Source organism: Heterostelium album (assembly GCF_000004825.1).
Source record: "Heterostelium album PN500 unplaced genomic scaffold PPL_contig8, whole genome shotgun sequence".
Taxonomy (NCBI): Eukaryota; Evosea; class Eumycetozoa; order Acytosteliales; family Acytosteliaceae; genus Heterostelium; species Heterostelium album.
This window is the reverse complement of record NW_008805085.1, coordinates 1,000,524-1,017,499: the sequence shown is the minus strand read 5'-3', so window position 1 is coordinate 1,017,499 and position 16,976 is coordinate 1,000,524. Positions and strand designations below refer to the sequence as shown.

At 34.4% G+C, this 16,976-nt stretch overlaps 6 protein-coding genes across 6 annotated transcripts; 2 read left to right on the top strand and 4 right to left on the bottom strand.

Moving 5' to 3' along the window:
- Positions 1–60: 60 nt before the first annotated feature.
- PPL_04049 (Arf guanyl-nucleotide exchange factor) lies at positions 61–6,211 on the bottom strand (the record flags this gene model as incomplete). The annotated part of the gene is given in 16 exon segments (XM_020574962.1): positions 61–748; positions 819–1,018; positions 1,187–1,341; positions 1,428–1,560; positions 1,639–1,783; positions 1,844–2,927; positions 3,054–3,323; positions 3,391–3,597; positions 3,680–3,795; positions 3,871–3,933; positions 3,953–3,982; positions 4,035–5,000; positions 5,157–5,530; positions 5,619–5,774; positions 5,868–5,973; positions 6,048–6,211. 16 exon segments carry the CDS (start codon positions 6,209–6,211, stop codon positions 61–63), a joined length of 4,857 nt encoding a protein of 1,618 aa, XP_020435376.1.
- A 684-nt stretch (positions 6,212–6,895) lies between these two features.
- PPL_04048 (galactose-binding domain-containing protein) lies at positions 6,896–7,458 on the bottom strand (the record flags this gene model as incomplete). The annotated part of the gene is made up of 2 exons (XM_020574961.1): positions 6,896–7,012; positions 7,129–7,458. 2 exons carry the CDS (start codon positions 7,456–7,458, stop codon positions 6,896–6,898), a joined length of 447 nt encoding a protein of 148 aa, XP_020435375.1.
- A 555-nt stretch (positions 7,459–8,013) lies between these two features.
- On the top strand, positions 8,014–9,482 carry pitC (phosphatidylinositol transfer family protein; the record flags this gene model as incomplete). Its single annotated transcript, XM_020574960.1, has 6 exons — positions 8,014–8,151; positions 8,415–8,570; positions 8,653–8,727; positions 8,829–8,987; positions 9,127–9,348; positions 9,420–9,482. 6 exons carry the CDS (start codon positions 8,014–8,016, stop codon positions 9,480–9,482), a joined length of 813 nt encoding a protein of 270 aa, XP_020435374.1.
- A 173-nt stretch (positions 9,483–9,655) lies between these two features.
- PPL_04046 (uncharacterized protein) lies at positions 9,656–13,740 on the bottom strand (the record flags this gene model as incomplete). The annotated part of the gene is made up of 5 exons (XM_020574959.1): positions 9,656–11,861; positions 12,205–12,271; positions 12,319–13,013; positions 13,106–13,629; positions 13,732–13,740. The coding sequence occupies 5 exons, from the start codon at positions 13,738–13,740 to the stop codon at positions 9,656–9,658; spliced, it is 3,501 nt and encodes a 1,166-aa protein (XP_020435373.1).
- Positions 13,741–14,031: 291 nt separating this feature from the next.
- PPL_04045 (uncharacterized protein) lies at positions 14,032–14,719 on the top strand (the record flags this gene model as incomplete). Its single annotated transcript, XM_020574958.1, has 2 exons — positions 14,032–14,443; positions 14,541–14,719. 2 exons carry the CDS (start codon positions 14,032–14,034, stop codon positions 14,717–14,719), a joined length of 591 nt encoding a protein of 196 aa, XP_020435372.1.
- Positions 14,720–14,785: 66 nt separating this feature from the next.
- PPL_04044 (uncharacterized protein) lies at positions 14,786–16,589 on the bottom strand (the record flags this gene model as incomplete). The annotated part of the gene is made up of 4 exons (XM_020574957.1): positions 14,786–15,115; positions 15,261–15,522; positions 16,295–16,483; positions 16,582–16,589. 4 exons carry the CDS (start codon positions 16,587–16,589, stop codon positions 14,786–14,788), a joined length of 789 nt encoding a protein of 262 aa, XP_020435371.1.
- Positions 16,590–16,976: the final 387 nt, after the last annotated feature.

Sequence of the window (16,976 nt, the reverse complement as noted above, 5' to 3'; positions counted from 1 at the left end):
AACCAACACATAAATAATAAATAGTTTTAAAAAATGGTTCGGTATAAATTATTTATTAGTTTATAAAATATCTTCGCTTTCTACATTCTCTTCATTGTTTTGATTTTGTGTTTCGTTATTTTCTGTGGTCATCTCAATAGGATCTTGCTCACCATTCTCGATTTCGATTGATTCCTTAACAACAACTTGATCGATGGGTTCATCAATGATTTCCTCTTTCATTTCGATGAGTTTAGTCATATCCTCTTCAGCGTGGTTGTGATTCAACTCCTCTTCATTGAGATCTTCAGTGGCTTCGATTGGTGTGGCGTCAACAACTTGTTGTTCAGGTTCTTCTTTTGGCTGTGCTGGTTGTTCCACTTCATTCTCCTCCTTTTGAGTTGATTGTTCGTGGTTTTGCTCAACAACTGCTTCACTGACTGGATTCAACTGTACAACTGGTTCCTCAGGTTTTGCCTTGATGGCGGAAATCGGTTCCAAAGGAAGTGGAGTGGGTTCTTGGATTTCGGTAATTGATGGAATATCTTTACCGAATCTATTGAATATTGATAGTATACACATTCTTATATCATAGTTTTCGATAATTGTCAAATCTATCAAGTGTGGATACAGCATAGGGATATGCTTCTTGAACTGATTTTCATAATTATATTCATTGAAGCCATCGGTGATCTGACGGACAATCGATACCATATTAGCAGGTGGTTTGATTTGTTGTGATACATCTTTCAAAATATCAGCACACAAACTGCAGTAAAATAATAGTAAAATTAATAAATTGTTTGTATAAATTAAATAAAACAAATAAATATACATACCTATTTAAAAATAATTGAATCTCTTGTTGTCTATCTGGATATGATTCATTTAAGAACATATGGAATAAAAAGTTGAGTAGACAAGAGAGTGAGTTGGTTTCGTTAAGGCTTGGTACTTGGACACCGTTTGAATCGGTGGACGAGTTGAATTTGGTGAGGCAGTAAACGAATGACCAGTATTTAACGATTTGTGAGCAGAACTTCAAGGAAATATGCGAGTAGTTCTCAATGAGAACGGGTGTCATACGTTGGAGCAGTAGGAGGACAACGTTCCAGCTGTTAACGGATTGTGATGCACTGAGGTTGTCATTGGACTTTTGATAAAGAGTTTTACCAAGTAGCGGTGTGTTGCTGTCGAATAAAAATACTTGTGATGCGGTTGGATCCTTGACTACCAGATGCTTGATAACTCTTCCAATGGTGTCGGAAGTCAAACTCCAATGTTCCTCAGTGAAATAGACTGCACATTTCTGAATAAACTTACATAGATACTCACATCCCAAAATTGAAATTGGTTGATTAGCTAAAATAAATAGATGGATAATTATACAAATCGATTAGTAATCGAACCTTACGTTATCTTTATCAAAATAAACTCTTCAGACTTACAATTACAAATGAATTTTTCCAATAGATTCATAAAGGTAGAATAGAATTTACACAATTGGACATGTTGTCCACTCAACAAATTGATAGTTTCTATTAGAATAGATGGACAAGTTTGTCTTACCCACATATATTCCTAAATAAATTACACAAATAAAAAAAGGTTAATAAATAGATTAAAAGATAAACTAATTTGCGATTTAAAATAACTTACGAAATCAGTGAATGGTGTCTGCTTTTGAAGATCAATAACAGATTTGAATACCTTTAGTAAAATACTATTGATGACATATGACCATGTTGCATCTGTAAATTGTGATCCATACTGATTTAATAACTTGAATAATAAATTTGATGATCTAAAATTATTTCAAAAATTAGTAGGTGTTCAAGTAGCTAATCAATATAATTATACTTACAGTGACCTTACACTCTCATTCTCATGAGTGATAGGTGTTGCAAAACCTTGAATAATAGGTAAAAGTTGTGACTCTATCTTTTGACTAAAATGCTGGTGATTATGATTAATGTTGTTGTTTGTTTTTTCACTTTCATTGTTGACGGTTGTTGCTGCTGGTTGTGGTGGTGGAAGTATCTTCTTGGTTAACATATCTAATTGTTGGAGTGAACGTATTGAGATGTCTGGGAAGAGTACTTGTGGGTTGGAGAAAGAAGTCAAACAATTGACAGTGTCAACAAAGAAGTTGTCTTCGATGCAACCAAAGCAGTGTGTCAGTATTTGTTCGACCGACTGGAATGCCAACACTACAATCGGTTCGTAGCTAACACGCGATCCAATGGTGAGCACGTTGAGAATGGTCTGCCAGCCAGACTTTATATTCTGAGCCTTCGACAGTACCAAATGTGAAATGCAACGGATGATCAACTCACGAATCTGTGGCACCTGATTGTTCAACATGATCGTTTCAAACGGCATGAGAAACTCGTTCTGGAAGTTGAAATGCGACATCTCCTCCTTCTCCATGTACTTGGAGGCGAGCTGTCGGAGCGAGTCGATAGCGTGCAGCGCAATCTCAATATTCTGATGCGATCCGATCTTGGTGAAGTGACTGACAGCAATCTCCCAGATATTATAGAAAACCAAACGTATTCTCCTCTTCAGATTGTACTCGATCACCTCAACCAACTTGATAAGACTGTAGCTGCGCGAGTAGTGGCTAATCTCCTCCTCAGACACCTCACAGAGACATCTGACAAAAGTAACAATCGAATCGTCCGATAGATACACAGTGTTGGTAAAGATTCGCTCGACTTGAATCGAATCGAATATCAAATCCTTTGGATTCTCCTCCAACAGCTTTTTGATTTGATTTTGCAGCGAGTTTTGTGAGAATTCCACAACCGATGGGAATGCCGATGGCGACGTGGCCGACGGCGACAACGTCGTCTTTGACGTGTCAATCAAGTGTAGACGCTCAAGAATACAAATGGTCTTGAGAATCGGTGTCCACGAATCCTGCAAGTAGTTGCCATCGGTGGTCGCTATCGAGATGAGATGTTTGATACACTCGATGTTCTTGATGGTTGGTTCCTTGATGCCGTCCAACAAACAGAGTTTCGAGAGCGAGGTGATAAAAGAAGATCTCTCGACATTCAAATAAAAGATACAACTGACACGAATCGCCGCAGAGAAACCATCGAGACACAGCGATATCAACTTTTTCTCTTTGGTGTCATCCAGTATCACCGAGAGCGTCGAGAGAACATAACACCAGGAAAGCAAAAACATCGGACGAACATGTTCAATGTTTCTTGCCCTGTAAAAAGTTGTCTTTTTCGAAATTCTTGTCTTCATCAGTTCCTGACATTGCTTTACAATGTAATCACTATCTCTATTGAATCTTAATAAACGTTCTTGTGTATCTAAAAACTCTGCATCTAAAATAATAATGATTAGAAATCGCAATCAAAATATCATTTAAAAAGATAGATTCTATTCTCTTACCTTCATTGGTATTGCAACCCAATTTATAAGATTCCTGTGATACTCTATCGTAGATACCAACAAGGAAATCCTCTTTGTAATCATTCTTGTTGTTTGATTTCGAATTCATCTTTAGCCATTCCTCCTTTGTTAATTTCGATTTAATAGAAGAGTTGTGTAAGTCTGTTGATAGAATAATGATTCCATATGATAATAAATAAACTGATTCTATAGATTATAAATAATTGTTAATTAAATAAAAAAAAAAAAGTTAAAATAAAATAAAAATAAATTAAATAATAATACATACCTGCATTTGAATAAATAGATTCAGGATTGTCATTGAAATATTTCTCGGCAAACTTTTCAACAACTCTATCAATTGCTTGATTCTCACCATTTAATTGTATACATGTTAATAATGACCTATAATAATAATTATTATTATTTGATTTAATGATGAGTATATATACATCATTTATAAATATATGTAATATTTACTTTAAAGCTTGATCAATATCAATATTCTTAAAATCAAAGGTATCTATAAATTTATATAATACACTTATATTAAATGAATTACTAGAGTAATTTGTTTGGAAATGAATGAATGCTAATTAGTAATAAATAATAATAATTAAAATAGATATATTTATAAAACTTACTGGGAACATAGATATTCACCGATTTTCTTTTGATCGAAATCCGATTGTCTGAGGAACTCTGCAATGTCAGTGGGTGTTTCTTTAAGTAATCCACATTGTGTGAGAAATTCGATGCCTTTTTTTGGGTGGCTGCTGAATTTCTGTTTGCCTTGTTCCAGTAGGATGTTGCGTTGTGTCTCATCGATGCTCGATTTCAATGGTGATATATTTCCGTTGATCAATGTGTCCGATGTATCTGGTTCATCGTCATTGCTGCTGCTGTTGTTATTGGCCATTAGCGTTGCGTTGGCGCGTGTCTGTTGCTCGATTCTCTTGCTCTCATAGATCTCCTTGCTCCAATCGACGAGCGAATTCATGATTGTGACGATACACTCGAGTCCGAGTTTCTTACATTTCGCTTCCTCCTGCTGGATCTGCGCGGACGAACGGTCGTTGGCGCTGATTCCACCGCTGGCGCCGCTGCCAGAGATGTTGGCGCCTTGAGCGACACGCGACAACTCATAGACCATCTTCTCAAAGATGTCTTTTCTCTCAGGGTCGCAATCGTAGTTGACAAAGATATCGACGATCGTCTGAGGATTCTTGCAGATCTCGTAGAGTGTCGGCAGAACGAGCCACTTCTTGCGCACGCTCGACGACGATGCCAGCGTGTGGAGTATGATCCGCGAGAAGTACGTACCGATCTCCTCTTTCAGATGCTCCTTGAAGTGGATGATCAACGACGAGAACATCGAGAGTGTCAGCTTGAACTCTGGCAGGTTGTCACTGGCGCCATTCGAGAGTAGCGTCACCGAGAGATTACGCTTGATCGAAGTATTAATAAACTTCTCCGACAGCTTTAGCGATGGCAATGGATTCTCTAGAATTCTGGCGAGCAACTCCAACGACAATATCTTACTTCTGACCTCTTGTGAATCTGCTTTTGCATTGTCGGGTATCTCCTTTGTCGACAACTTACAAAACGCTCTAAACAATAAAATTACATCATTTAAATTTACACTGTATTGATGTGTAACCAACCTAAACAACAACAACAACAACAACAACAACAAAATGTAAAGTAAGTTAAATAAATAAATCCAATATCTAAATCTTGAACTTGTATAACATTGTTATATTTACTCTTTATGTGCTCTCTCCTCTTCTGTATATTTTATATTATCTTTATTACTATTACTATTATTACTTCCATTTGATTGACTACTATTACTATTACCATTGTTGTTATTATTACTTGATGATGATGATGATATAGGTAGAGATGATGAATGTTTTGGTAATAATATTTTCTGTTGACTTGAAGATTCGAATCTAGATAGTACAAAATCTACCATTTGGAAAAGTGTATTCTTTGCAGTGATTGTATTGGTCGATTTCGGTTGATTATGATTCAAGCTGTCACTAATTAAATAGATATTATAACATGCTCTAATTGCACTCATCAAACATGAATCATGTACTTCACTATGAGGTGAAATCACTGCTGTCAATAATGCCTAAACAAACAAAAAAATAAATTATAAGTATTTTAACTAATATATATAAATTAAATAGATAGTTAAGATAGACTGATTAGATAATTACTCTAATGATTTGTAATTGAACACTGTCATCTAGATAACTATAATACTGTCCAATGGTATCAACGATTTTCTCTATCAGTTTTTTCTTCTCACCAGTGAATTGTGGCGGTACTTCCTCGTAGGAACTTGGTTTAACAATACCATATGCAATCAATTTCTATTAATAATAATAACTATGTTAACATAATCGGTTCTTCTTCTTCTTCTTCATAACTTCAAAATGTTATTATGTAATGATTAATGTACATACATCCAATGAATCAATTGCAGCAATCATTATTTTAGGTTCTCTTGTTTCACATGCCAATTTCATTGGATTCACCAATTTATTACCTAATATCTCCCATTCACTATCACTGTTGTTGTTTATTATTATTATATTATTAGTTGATATTTCTTTGTACCAAGCAATAACTATTGATTAACTTACGGTATATGATTCTTCTGTTCAATAGAAGAAGTGAATATAGGTGAATCTCTGATTGCATCTTGTGCAGATTTACATGCTTCTCTCAGCACCAAATTCTTTCTTGAACTCTGACTGAATATCTTTTGTATAGCATTATTGAATAACAATGCAATAGATTCATCCATCTTTATTGTTATTATTCTTTTCTTCTTCTTCTTCTTCTACTTTTTTCTTTTTCCTTTAAAAAAAAAAAAAAGATCCAATAAATCTACTTTAAACTAATTTAACTAAACTAAACTAACTAAACTAACTAACAATCTATCTATCTATCTGTATTTATTTAATTATTAAGTTTTTGTCATTAAATAGATATTTATTAAATAAGTAAAGTATATAAATGAAGTAGCAACTTTAGTTTTATGTTTTGATTAAAAAGTGTATGATGATTTTTTTGAAAAATAAAAAAATGAACTTTTCTTTGGAGAACAAATTTGCATTCTGGCAAAATTCAATGTAACCTTGAAATAAACAAATAACCCGGTTATTTTATATTTTATTTTATATTTTATTTTATTTTGAATATTACATTATTTTAATAATAATAGTTGATTATTATAACTATTATTGTACTGTAATTTTTAATGATATTGATCTTGTTTTGTTTAAAGCAAATAGAATGATTTTTGTTTACCAATTGAATGTCTGCCTTGATCTTTCTACTTTCTTTTTTTGATTTTTGATTTTATTTGTTTGAACAGCTGGTGTTTATTATTTGATAGGAAAATATGAATATATTCATATTATTATCTTATCGATTTGTGGCGGTGGTGGTTGTTGGCTATGTTCAGTTCTGTTCTGTTCTGTTCTGCTTATGATCTATCGCCAAGTAAATCCAATTTATAAATTGTAATTCTACCAAAGAAATCGGTACTTGATTTAAACAACACTTTAACTTGAAGAGCATTCTTGATATCCACAGGAAATGCCTATGAAAGATAGATTGGTTATATTGTAAATGTTTTTTTTGTTGGTTAGATATGTTAGTTAAATACAAGATCACTTGGTGTTACTACTACTACTACTAATTACTAATATTGCTTACTTGTACAGTATTGATATCTTCAGGATAGAACATACTAACCAGTGCAAATGAATCACTACCACTGGTGATAGCGTGTATCTCACAATCCTTTCCAACGAAACCGCCCTGGAAGCAGATCTGTAGAGAGCTGACATTGACAGGTTGCTCAGTCTGTCCGTCTTCCGCTAGAAACTGTACGGAGCACGATTGCGGTGATCCCTGATGTGAATTCCAGCAACTCTCATCGCTACCGTCAAACATATTGTCCTTTCCATACTCCTTGCTATTCTTATTCAAAACCGAACTAACACGACTCTTGAATCTTCCTTTTACAAGTAAACTGCTACTCATCTCTTTCTCTCTCTCTCTCTAAAATTTTCTTTTCTTTGAATTACACTACACAACACAACAAAAACACATCCACCTCAATAATTAATTTAAATATTAAATTAATTGATATTTTTTTGTTTGCTGACCTAATTAATTAACTACGACAATTACTTTGAACGAAATGACTAACTAAGATTAACAACACATAGATAGATATTAAATCGACAACAACATTAGTTTTTTTCAATTTTCCCAATTTTTTTTTTTGCACAGATCTTTTTTTTTTTTACTATTTAAAAATTCGCTTTTTGTTTTTGTAGACTGTTTTTTTTGTTCATTAAACAAAATAAAATAAATTAAAAAATATCCAATAACCTCTTTAATTTATAACCTTTTGTAAATTATTTACCTTTTATATCTATATTTTTTAGCATCTCTCTCTCTCTACATTTAAGTATTTTTTTTAAAAAAGTATAAATATTTAATTTCTTAAATATTAAGTAAAAAGTAATAATACAGCCATCAGCAACAACAATATACAGCAGCAGTATTAATAAAAAATAAAATAAAAGAACAATGGTTTTAATTAGAGAATATAGAATACCACTACCAATTACAGTAGATGAATATAAAATAGCACAACTGTATATGGTTGCAAAAGTCAGTCGTAATCATACTTCCAACGGTGAAGGTGTAGAGATTATCGAAAATAAGGTATTTTATTATTAACAACCAACACTTTAACAATTCAACCGTGGAATCAATGAAGCAAATGAAAAAAAAAAAAACAACATCAAACAACAATGAAACCATATAAGTAAATACCTAACCTATTATAATGGTGTGTTAATGTTGTTATTTTTTTTTTAATATTTATTCATTTGCTTATGATAATTTTCACGATAAAAAGAAAAGAGAAACTAAATAATCTTTTTTTTATTTATCAATATCTTACGCACACACACATATAACTATAGCCATTTACAGAAGGTGCCTTAACAGGTCAATTCACACATAAGATCTTCCATTTGGCAAGTAGATTACCAACATGGTTGAAAGCAATTGCTCCTACCTCTTTGCAAGTCGAAGAGAAGGCATGGAATGCCTATCCTTATTGTAAAACACAATATGCTGTATGTACAAATGATATAAAGTCTTTATGATTACAATCGATTCGGGTCGACACGACACTAATCAACGAAAAAACGTGAAAAGTGTCCATTTTTAGGAGATAGATTTTCAATTTCAATCGAAACAAGATATACACAAGATGCTGGAACTCAAGAGAATGTAAGTTAGTTATTAACAACACTTTACAAGATCTCAAACAAAAAGGAGGACAATTACTGATACTCGATCTATCTATTATTATGTGAATAATCACAACAAAGTGTTTAAATCTACAACCAGAAGAGTTGGCAGTCAGAGAAGTCGATTTCGTTGACATTGCATATGATCCGATCGATCCAATCAAGTATAAACCAGAAGAAGATCCAGCATTATTTGTTTCACAGAAAACCGGTAGAGGAAAGCTTTCAAGAGATTGGATGGTAAATAATTACAAATTGACAAAAATTGTTAAGCGTTTGCTTTGAATCACCATCTTTAATAATAACACTTTTTTTTTTTTTTTTTTTTTGTTTGTTTGTTTGTTTGTTTATTTTATATTTCTTTTTATAACCGAATTAGAAAAATACATCACCTGTTATGTGTAGCTATAAAGTTTGTAAAGTCGAATTTAAATATTGGGGATTCCAAACAAAAGTAGAACAATTTATTCAAAGAGCTGCCATTAGAGATATCCTTTTCATGGGACATCGTCAGGTATTCTGTTGGATGGACGAGTGGTTTGGAATGGACATGAATGATATTAGAAAGATCGAAGATGATACAAAGAGAGAATTACAAGATGTAAGTTTTATTATTATAAATATATTTAAAAGTATAAATGTTAATCACTATTTGTTTTGAAATATTATTAGTTAATTAAAAATCAACAACAACAGCAACAACAACCGATTCAAAGTATTATTGACGAACAATAATAAATAATAATAATAATAATAATAAGATAATCCTTCATTGGAGAATCAACAATAAAACTAAATTAATGGCCATATTAATAGCTATTTCTAATTGGAAGTTTTTTGTTAAGTTACAAATTTTATTGTGTTTGAGGAGCAATTGAGTTGAGTTTATTGATACTTTATTATTGTTTTCACTTCAACATAAGTTTGAGTGTTGAAAGAATTGGAGGAGCATAGTATTCTTTCGATACTAGATGTGGGTTGGTTTCAATCTTTGACTTTAGTGAATGAAGAATCTGTGTTGCCACTGATTTGATCGATGGTTCGTTGATGTCAAAGTGGAGCAGTGATTCTTTGATCCATTTCAATTTCAGGTCAATGTCTGAAATGAAATCATTGGAGAGTTGTTGTATCAGTGAAATGATGGTTGTGTTGTGCAATGATTTTCTAGAGGAGTAAACTTCGGCTGGTTCGGTGGCAGAACACAGATCGACTACCATCTTCAAGTTCTTAGAGTTGAGTGCAAAGTTAAAGGCAGATGAATAGTCACCACTCTCAATGAATGACTTGAGTTCTGGATATGGCTGAAGAATCGATGCTCTCGATGCAGTTGCTGGTGGTAGTTGTGGCGGTGAAGCAATGATTGGTGACATGAGGTGTTGTTGAAGAGGTGGGGGTGGTAATTGGAAATTCATAAATCGTTGCTGTTGCTGTTGCTGCTGTTGTTGTTGTTGTTGTTGTTGCTGTTGTGGAGAATAGAAATGTTGATGCATAATGTTGGCAGAGTCTGACAGTGGATTACCAGTCATGAGTGGTGGTGGTGGACCGTTCATTGGATTTCTATTGTCGACATGGTGATGTGGCGAACCAATGGCAGACAGTAGATACTTGATATCCTGTTGCATCTCACTCTGTTGTTTCAACAGTTGGAAGATGACTTGTTGCATTTCGTCACGCTCCGACTTCATCTTCTCACCGATCAACTTCTCCATACTCAGGAATTGTGCTTGCGACGAGAGTGAATTGTGTTGAAGCAACTCTGTCATGCCCTTATCGAAAGAGGCACTCAGTTGTCGGAACATTGTGTTGCAGCTCTTCTCAAAGCCAGGCACCAACATGTTCTGGAAGTAATTTAGGAATACCGATTCAACGACTGGTTTGACCGATGCTTCGATTGCCTCGGTAACAACCGATGACTTTATCTGAGAGCTAATTGAATCCATAGAGTTCTTTAAGACTGAATCGGATTTCAAAGAGAGTTTCTTTACTGCGTCTTGAGTTACCTTTAGCAGCAGCTGTTCATGTGAAGCAGCAATCGTTTTCTCGAGGTTTGCTACCATTGGAGCCAACTCTTTCTTGACAATCTTTTCCAAAGTGGCTTTGACGGTTGCTTGAACACTGTTTTGAATTGCATTGATAGTTTGCTCGGATCTGGCATTTTCAAAAAGTTCCATTTGTTTGCCAATCAATTTCTCCAAACGGTCACTAGAGTTTGATAGATTGTTGTTGTTGTTGTTGTTGTTTGGTGATGTTGTCTCTGTGGCAGTTGTTGTGGGAACGGTAGCAGTTGGTACTGGTGTAGTTGCTTGTGGTGGTGGTGTTGATGGTGCACTTGACTGTTGTTCTTGTTGGTGCACTGCAATCGATGGGATGGTTGGTGTGGTCGATGTTGGCGTGGTAGAAGAAGCGGAGGGAGTTGTAGAAGCAGCGGTGGAAGTGGCAGTGCTCGATGAGCTTGGAATGCTAATGGAAGCTTGCTTGAAAGAAGGAATCTTCTTGGGAGTGGTAGAGGTGGATCCGCCAGTTTTAGTTGGTGTAGTCTTGGGTGGTACTCCAATGGTGGCAGTGAGTTTATCTTTCTGGACCGGTGCAGTTGGAGTGGTTGCAGTTGGGGTGGTAGAAGCAGCTGGCTTCTTTTGTGGTTGGATTGGTGAGGTCACCTGTTGGAGTTGTTGAATAGCGTTTGGACTCAAGAGTTGCTCGCCGTTGTTGTTGCTAACGGGCGAGGCAACTGGCAGCAGTGAATCGGCTGTGTTCAGATTGACAACGGAGGTCGGTGGTGATTTAACTTTTTTGTTCTTCTTTTGCTGTTTGTCACCGGTGGCGCCAGTTGCAGATTTATCAGAGTCACTACCTGATTCCGCTTGATCGAAACTGTCCATTTCCGCCTTCAACATGCTTGGATCCGGGAGGGAGAGTGGTGGTGGGGAAGATGGAACAAACATTTTGTTGGGTGGCTGGTCACCTGCGATAGAGGTTGGCGCAAACAAGATGGGAATGGCTTCGATTTGTCCAAATTGTTGAACGACGTTCGAGTCGCCTTCGATGTATTGGTCGGACGGCAAGAACAAAGCTGACTCCTGGATTGAATGGAAGTTGACACCGGTCGCTTGGATACTGAAGAAATTGAATTTCTTGTCTTTTCGCTCGGCGGCGCCACTCACCAGTGTGGTCGATACCTTTGGAGTGACTACGGCTGGTCGCACCGTAAAGCTTATCACTGGCTTGGTGACATCGAATTCCGAGAGATAGTCAAAGTAGGTAGGTTGTTGCTGCGACTTTGACTCTGCGAGATGCACCATGTATCCTTTGGGCGACTCGGAGCAAATTGCAATGAGGAAGTCGTCTCTCAGCGCCAGGAGGATAGGCGCGTCGGAAGTGGCATTGACCAGCTTGAGCTTCTGAATGAGATTGCGTGTTGGCAAGTGGATGAGTAGCACCTCACGATTGTTGTTCATACCGACCACTATAGTGTTGGCGTCGATGAACGAGATAAAGTGGATCGATGCCTGGTACGGTAGTTGGTACTCCAACAACATCATCGAATATCGAACATCCCAGATTCCAATCATACCATCCTCCGTTCCAAACACCAGTCGATTTCCAGTCGAGTCGTAGTTGAACGCGTGACTCGGTGCTGCCAGTGGAATCTTACGCGGAACCATTGCATTGGTCGCGGTGGTGGTGGTGGTGACCGGTGAAGATGATTGATCCTGTTGCTGCTGAGAATAAACATAGAGTGCATGGATATTGGCACCACCAACAGTGAATTGCAAATTGTTTCTTGTGGCAATTGGCGACCATGCTGTCTTGGGCATGATTACTTTTGCCGGGTGGTTGCTGGCGGGATCCAGCGTGAATTGTGTGAGGAGTTGCGGTGTGATGGTGGACGCATTCAGGGCGATGTCAAAGAGGTAGACAAGACCGTCGGTGGTCGAGCACGACAGCAGATCGATCTGATCGGCAATGAATTGGATGTGTGAAATCTCACCGCGGATATCCTTGACGAGTGCACGCTGTGTCGACGATCTCTCGAGCACTCTGATCTTCTCGCCCTTCACAATATAGCAGATGTAGTTTGCATTGACCGAGATCATCGATCCCCAGATGTACTTGATAGCGCATGGCATCACTGTGATGTGCTGTGTTTCCAAATCCGCCAATTTCGACAGCGAACGGCATTCATCGACCTCGATATCCTTTCCACTCAAATAAACACCGTTGTGCTTGTAGATCGACGTACTATTTACATCACCACCGAAATTAAGACTGAAATAACAATCGATCAATCAATTATCAATCATCAAATATATAATGTTAGAGTTTGAACATTTTGCGACGACATATGGGTTTTTACTTACTTTGGTAAAGCACCACCAATTGATTGTTTCAAAGATTTCTTGTTTGGTGTTAAATCTGTTGATGATGTATTAATTGCTTGTTGTTGTTGTTGTTGCTGTTGTTTTAGTTGTTGTTGTTGTTGATTTATATCTACATTTTGTTGTTGTTGTTGTTGTTGTTGTGGTGGTGGTGTATTTGACTTGATTTGTTGCTGTAGGATAGAATTCTCTAAGAATGATACAATGGAAGAAGGAGGTGGTGGTGATTGTGTTGGAGGTGGTGGTGTTGGTGTCGGTGTAATATTTTGAAAGAATCTCATTACATTGTTGCTGTCATCGATCGATGGTTTTGGTGGTGGTGAAGCAGTCGGTATCGGAGATCCACTTCCACTAGCAGCCGACTGAAACAACTTGTGTAAAGGATTACCTGTATCATGTACAGCCGATGGTTGTAATAATGTTACATTATTATTGCTATTTTGTTGTTGTTGTTCACTATCTTGTTCATTGTTATTGTTGTTATTATCTGGAGAGCCATTATTATTCTTTTTTTTATAACATTTTATTTTTTTTTGTTTTTTTTTTTTTAGAAAATTAATATTAATATTTTTTTGAAGATATAATATATGATCATAATTATAATTTACCTCTTCCATTTATAGTTTCTTTCTATTTATAATATTAATATAATATATAAATCTATATTATATTAATTTAAATATGATGTTGTTTGTTTGTTTAGTTGTTGTTATTTTTAAATTGATTAATTTGTTGAAACTGTCATCTTCATGATAATTCAACAGCCACAAAAATATTTTTTCAAAAATTTTTAGAATTAAACGTTACTAGTTATTGAAAACAACAGCTAAATTCACCAATTTCAAAAAGGAAATGTCATATGACTTGAATGACTGATTGATTAGTTGGTTAATTATATATAAATAAAGATGTCATTTTTAAAAAGATTAATTCAAAATAATAATAATAGTAATAGTAGTTCAATTTTAAAACAAACATTCTTAAACTTTACAAATAATAATAAAAGATCATTGTCATCTTTTAATTTATCACAGTCAACAATAACAACAACAACAACAAAACTCAATATAAATATCAGTAATAATAGATATAGTAGTTTCCTATTAAATAGAAATAGTCTATATAATAATAAAAATGTTTACGATTTGAAAGTTGGATCAATTAGAATGTACAGTAATGATAATAAAAATGATAAAAGAAGATTCGCAATACCCGTAGAGTCAAAAGAGGAAGCAAAGAGATTATATTTCAGTTATGTTTTGATGTTTTTAGCTACCTGTGGATTATACTTTTATTTATATACAGAGTATTTGCAATATAGTAAGTCTTAAGTTTATACATATTAATATGCATATCATATCAAACTAATCATCTTGATATTAATTAATAATAATAATATCTTTCAATAATAATCAAGCTAAAAGAAAAGAAATAGCACAGCAATTGAGTGAAATGAGTAAAGAGGAGATTGAACAGATGTTGGTACTTGGCAGAGCCACTGAAATCTTAAAAGATCAAATCAAACAGGAACAACTACAACAACAAAAAGAAGAAGAACAACAATCGGCAAACACTTCATCAAATAAATCAACATAATCATAATTGGTTTGATTAGATATTATATTATATATATATATATACATATAGTGTACACTCCACCCTTTATTTTGGAAGTAGGAAATAACTATTCAAGTAATGAGGTTTTGTTTCATCAAATTCACTGATGGTATTAGTGGTGGTGGTGGTTGTCGTAGTAGTAGTTGTATTATTATTATTATTTTGATTATCGACCACTATGACTTCTTGACCCGAAGGGGATTGCTGATCGGCTGCGGTTGTCTCCTCATAGAAATATTGATTCAGGTAGTGGTATCGTTTCAAACCTATCTCTGATGCATTGAAAGATGTTATCTTTGTTCCAATAGATAGGCTTGGGTCTGCCATTGCCATTTCCTGTGCGATCCTACTGAATTCCTCTGTGGAATTAAGAGTCTGAATGATGATACTCCCACTTATACTCTTACGCTAAATAGTAACAAAAAAATGTTTATTATTATTCCATTGGTGGTTGGTTAGTAAATAAGTCAGTCAGTTAATCAATAGGATAATAAACATTATTTTTTTTTGCAATACCTACAATTTGTTTCGATTCATTCAATTTATTATCGTAGGTCTCCATTAAGAGGTATTTTAGAAATTTAAAGGTAACATAGTTGAGAAGAACAAGTGCATCTGGATCAATTGAAATAGATTCATCTGTGTTATTACTATTGCTGAATCTACTTCCACCACTACCACTACCACCACCACCGTTGTTGTTGGAGATCATCTCAGGAATAGCGCCATGGCCATTTGTACGATTGATTATTAATCGGTAGATATGAGCAATGACTTTTTTACTTTAATTTGTAATTACAATAGTAGAATTAGTTATGGATGAAATTTATTTTATTCTTATAAATTAAAAATAATAATAACTAACTGAAACTGACACAATCAAATCAATAACAATAACAATTGTATATACACAGTCGCATTTCGAAATAAAAAACATTGAATCATCTATGGATGAATGAATGAATGATTTTTTATGTGTTGTATGGGTGGTGTGGTAGTGTATAAATAAATGTGTTTTAATAAAAATAGATTGAGAAATACTAAAAATATAAATGATTAAAAAAGTATCCGTGTGGTTTAATCTGTTATTATTATTACTACTATTACCAGAAATAGACATTGTTTTGTTATGTTTGTTTTGTTACTGTGGTGTGTTTTGAATTCAGATAGTTTTGTGAAACAGTGCAAGTTTAAGTTAACAGACGATATCTATCCAAAATTGAAAACATGTAGGTACATAGATTCATACCCTTTCAATGTAGATCTACATACACACTCTCTATAAATTATTGTGACAATAGTAAATTCAAAGTAACCTATTATTCTATTCAATCTTGTTTTATTCTGTTCTATTCTATTTAAATAGAATCGACCAATTCAATCTGAATCCACTGGATGATGAAAGGGTGAATGAATGAACTGTTCACAATGAAAAACATAAACTTTAATATCTGCTATGAATGAGTGTGAATAGACACTAATACCTGTGCTATCTACTGCTATTTTACTCAATGGTATGAATGAATGAATGTATGTGATTTAAGAAGAACTTACTCTACTAATGGTTTCTTGAGTAATTCGAATATCAACTTTTCATCATGTTGTTGCTGTTGTAGCTGTTGTTGTTGAACTTGATAATGCTGTTGCTGTTGCTGTTGTTGTTGTTGTTGTTGTTGATTATTTAAATTGTTTCTAATACCAATTCCAAATCGACTAATTCCATGATTATTATTTTTACTGTTACTATTATTATTATTATTGTTATTATTATATTGCATGCAGAGTTTCTGTCAATAGAAATTAAAAATTTCAAATGCAAAACAAATATCATAAAGCTTTACAAAATCATTTTTATTTTAATTAATAATCATTAAATATAAGAAGTAAAAGTTGTATAAATGAAAAATAATTTGAATTGCAAATACTGCAAGTATGTAATGTCAATAGGTTAATAAGTGATTAAGATCAACATGTTGAAGTGATCATGACAAGATTGATTGATCTGGTATGATATGATATGATATGATTTATATCATGAGCTATATATGATCAACAATCAATTGGTATAGGTTGGATCGTGTGTTTCAATCATAATGAATGAGTGAATGAAGCCAACAGTATTGGTATTAGTAGTGTAAAGGAGAGAGTGAGAGAGATGTTGTGATAATGTCGAGAGAGAGGAGTGAGAGAGTCAGCAATTAGAGAGAGACAGACAGTTGTTGTTATAAGCTCATGT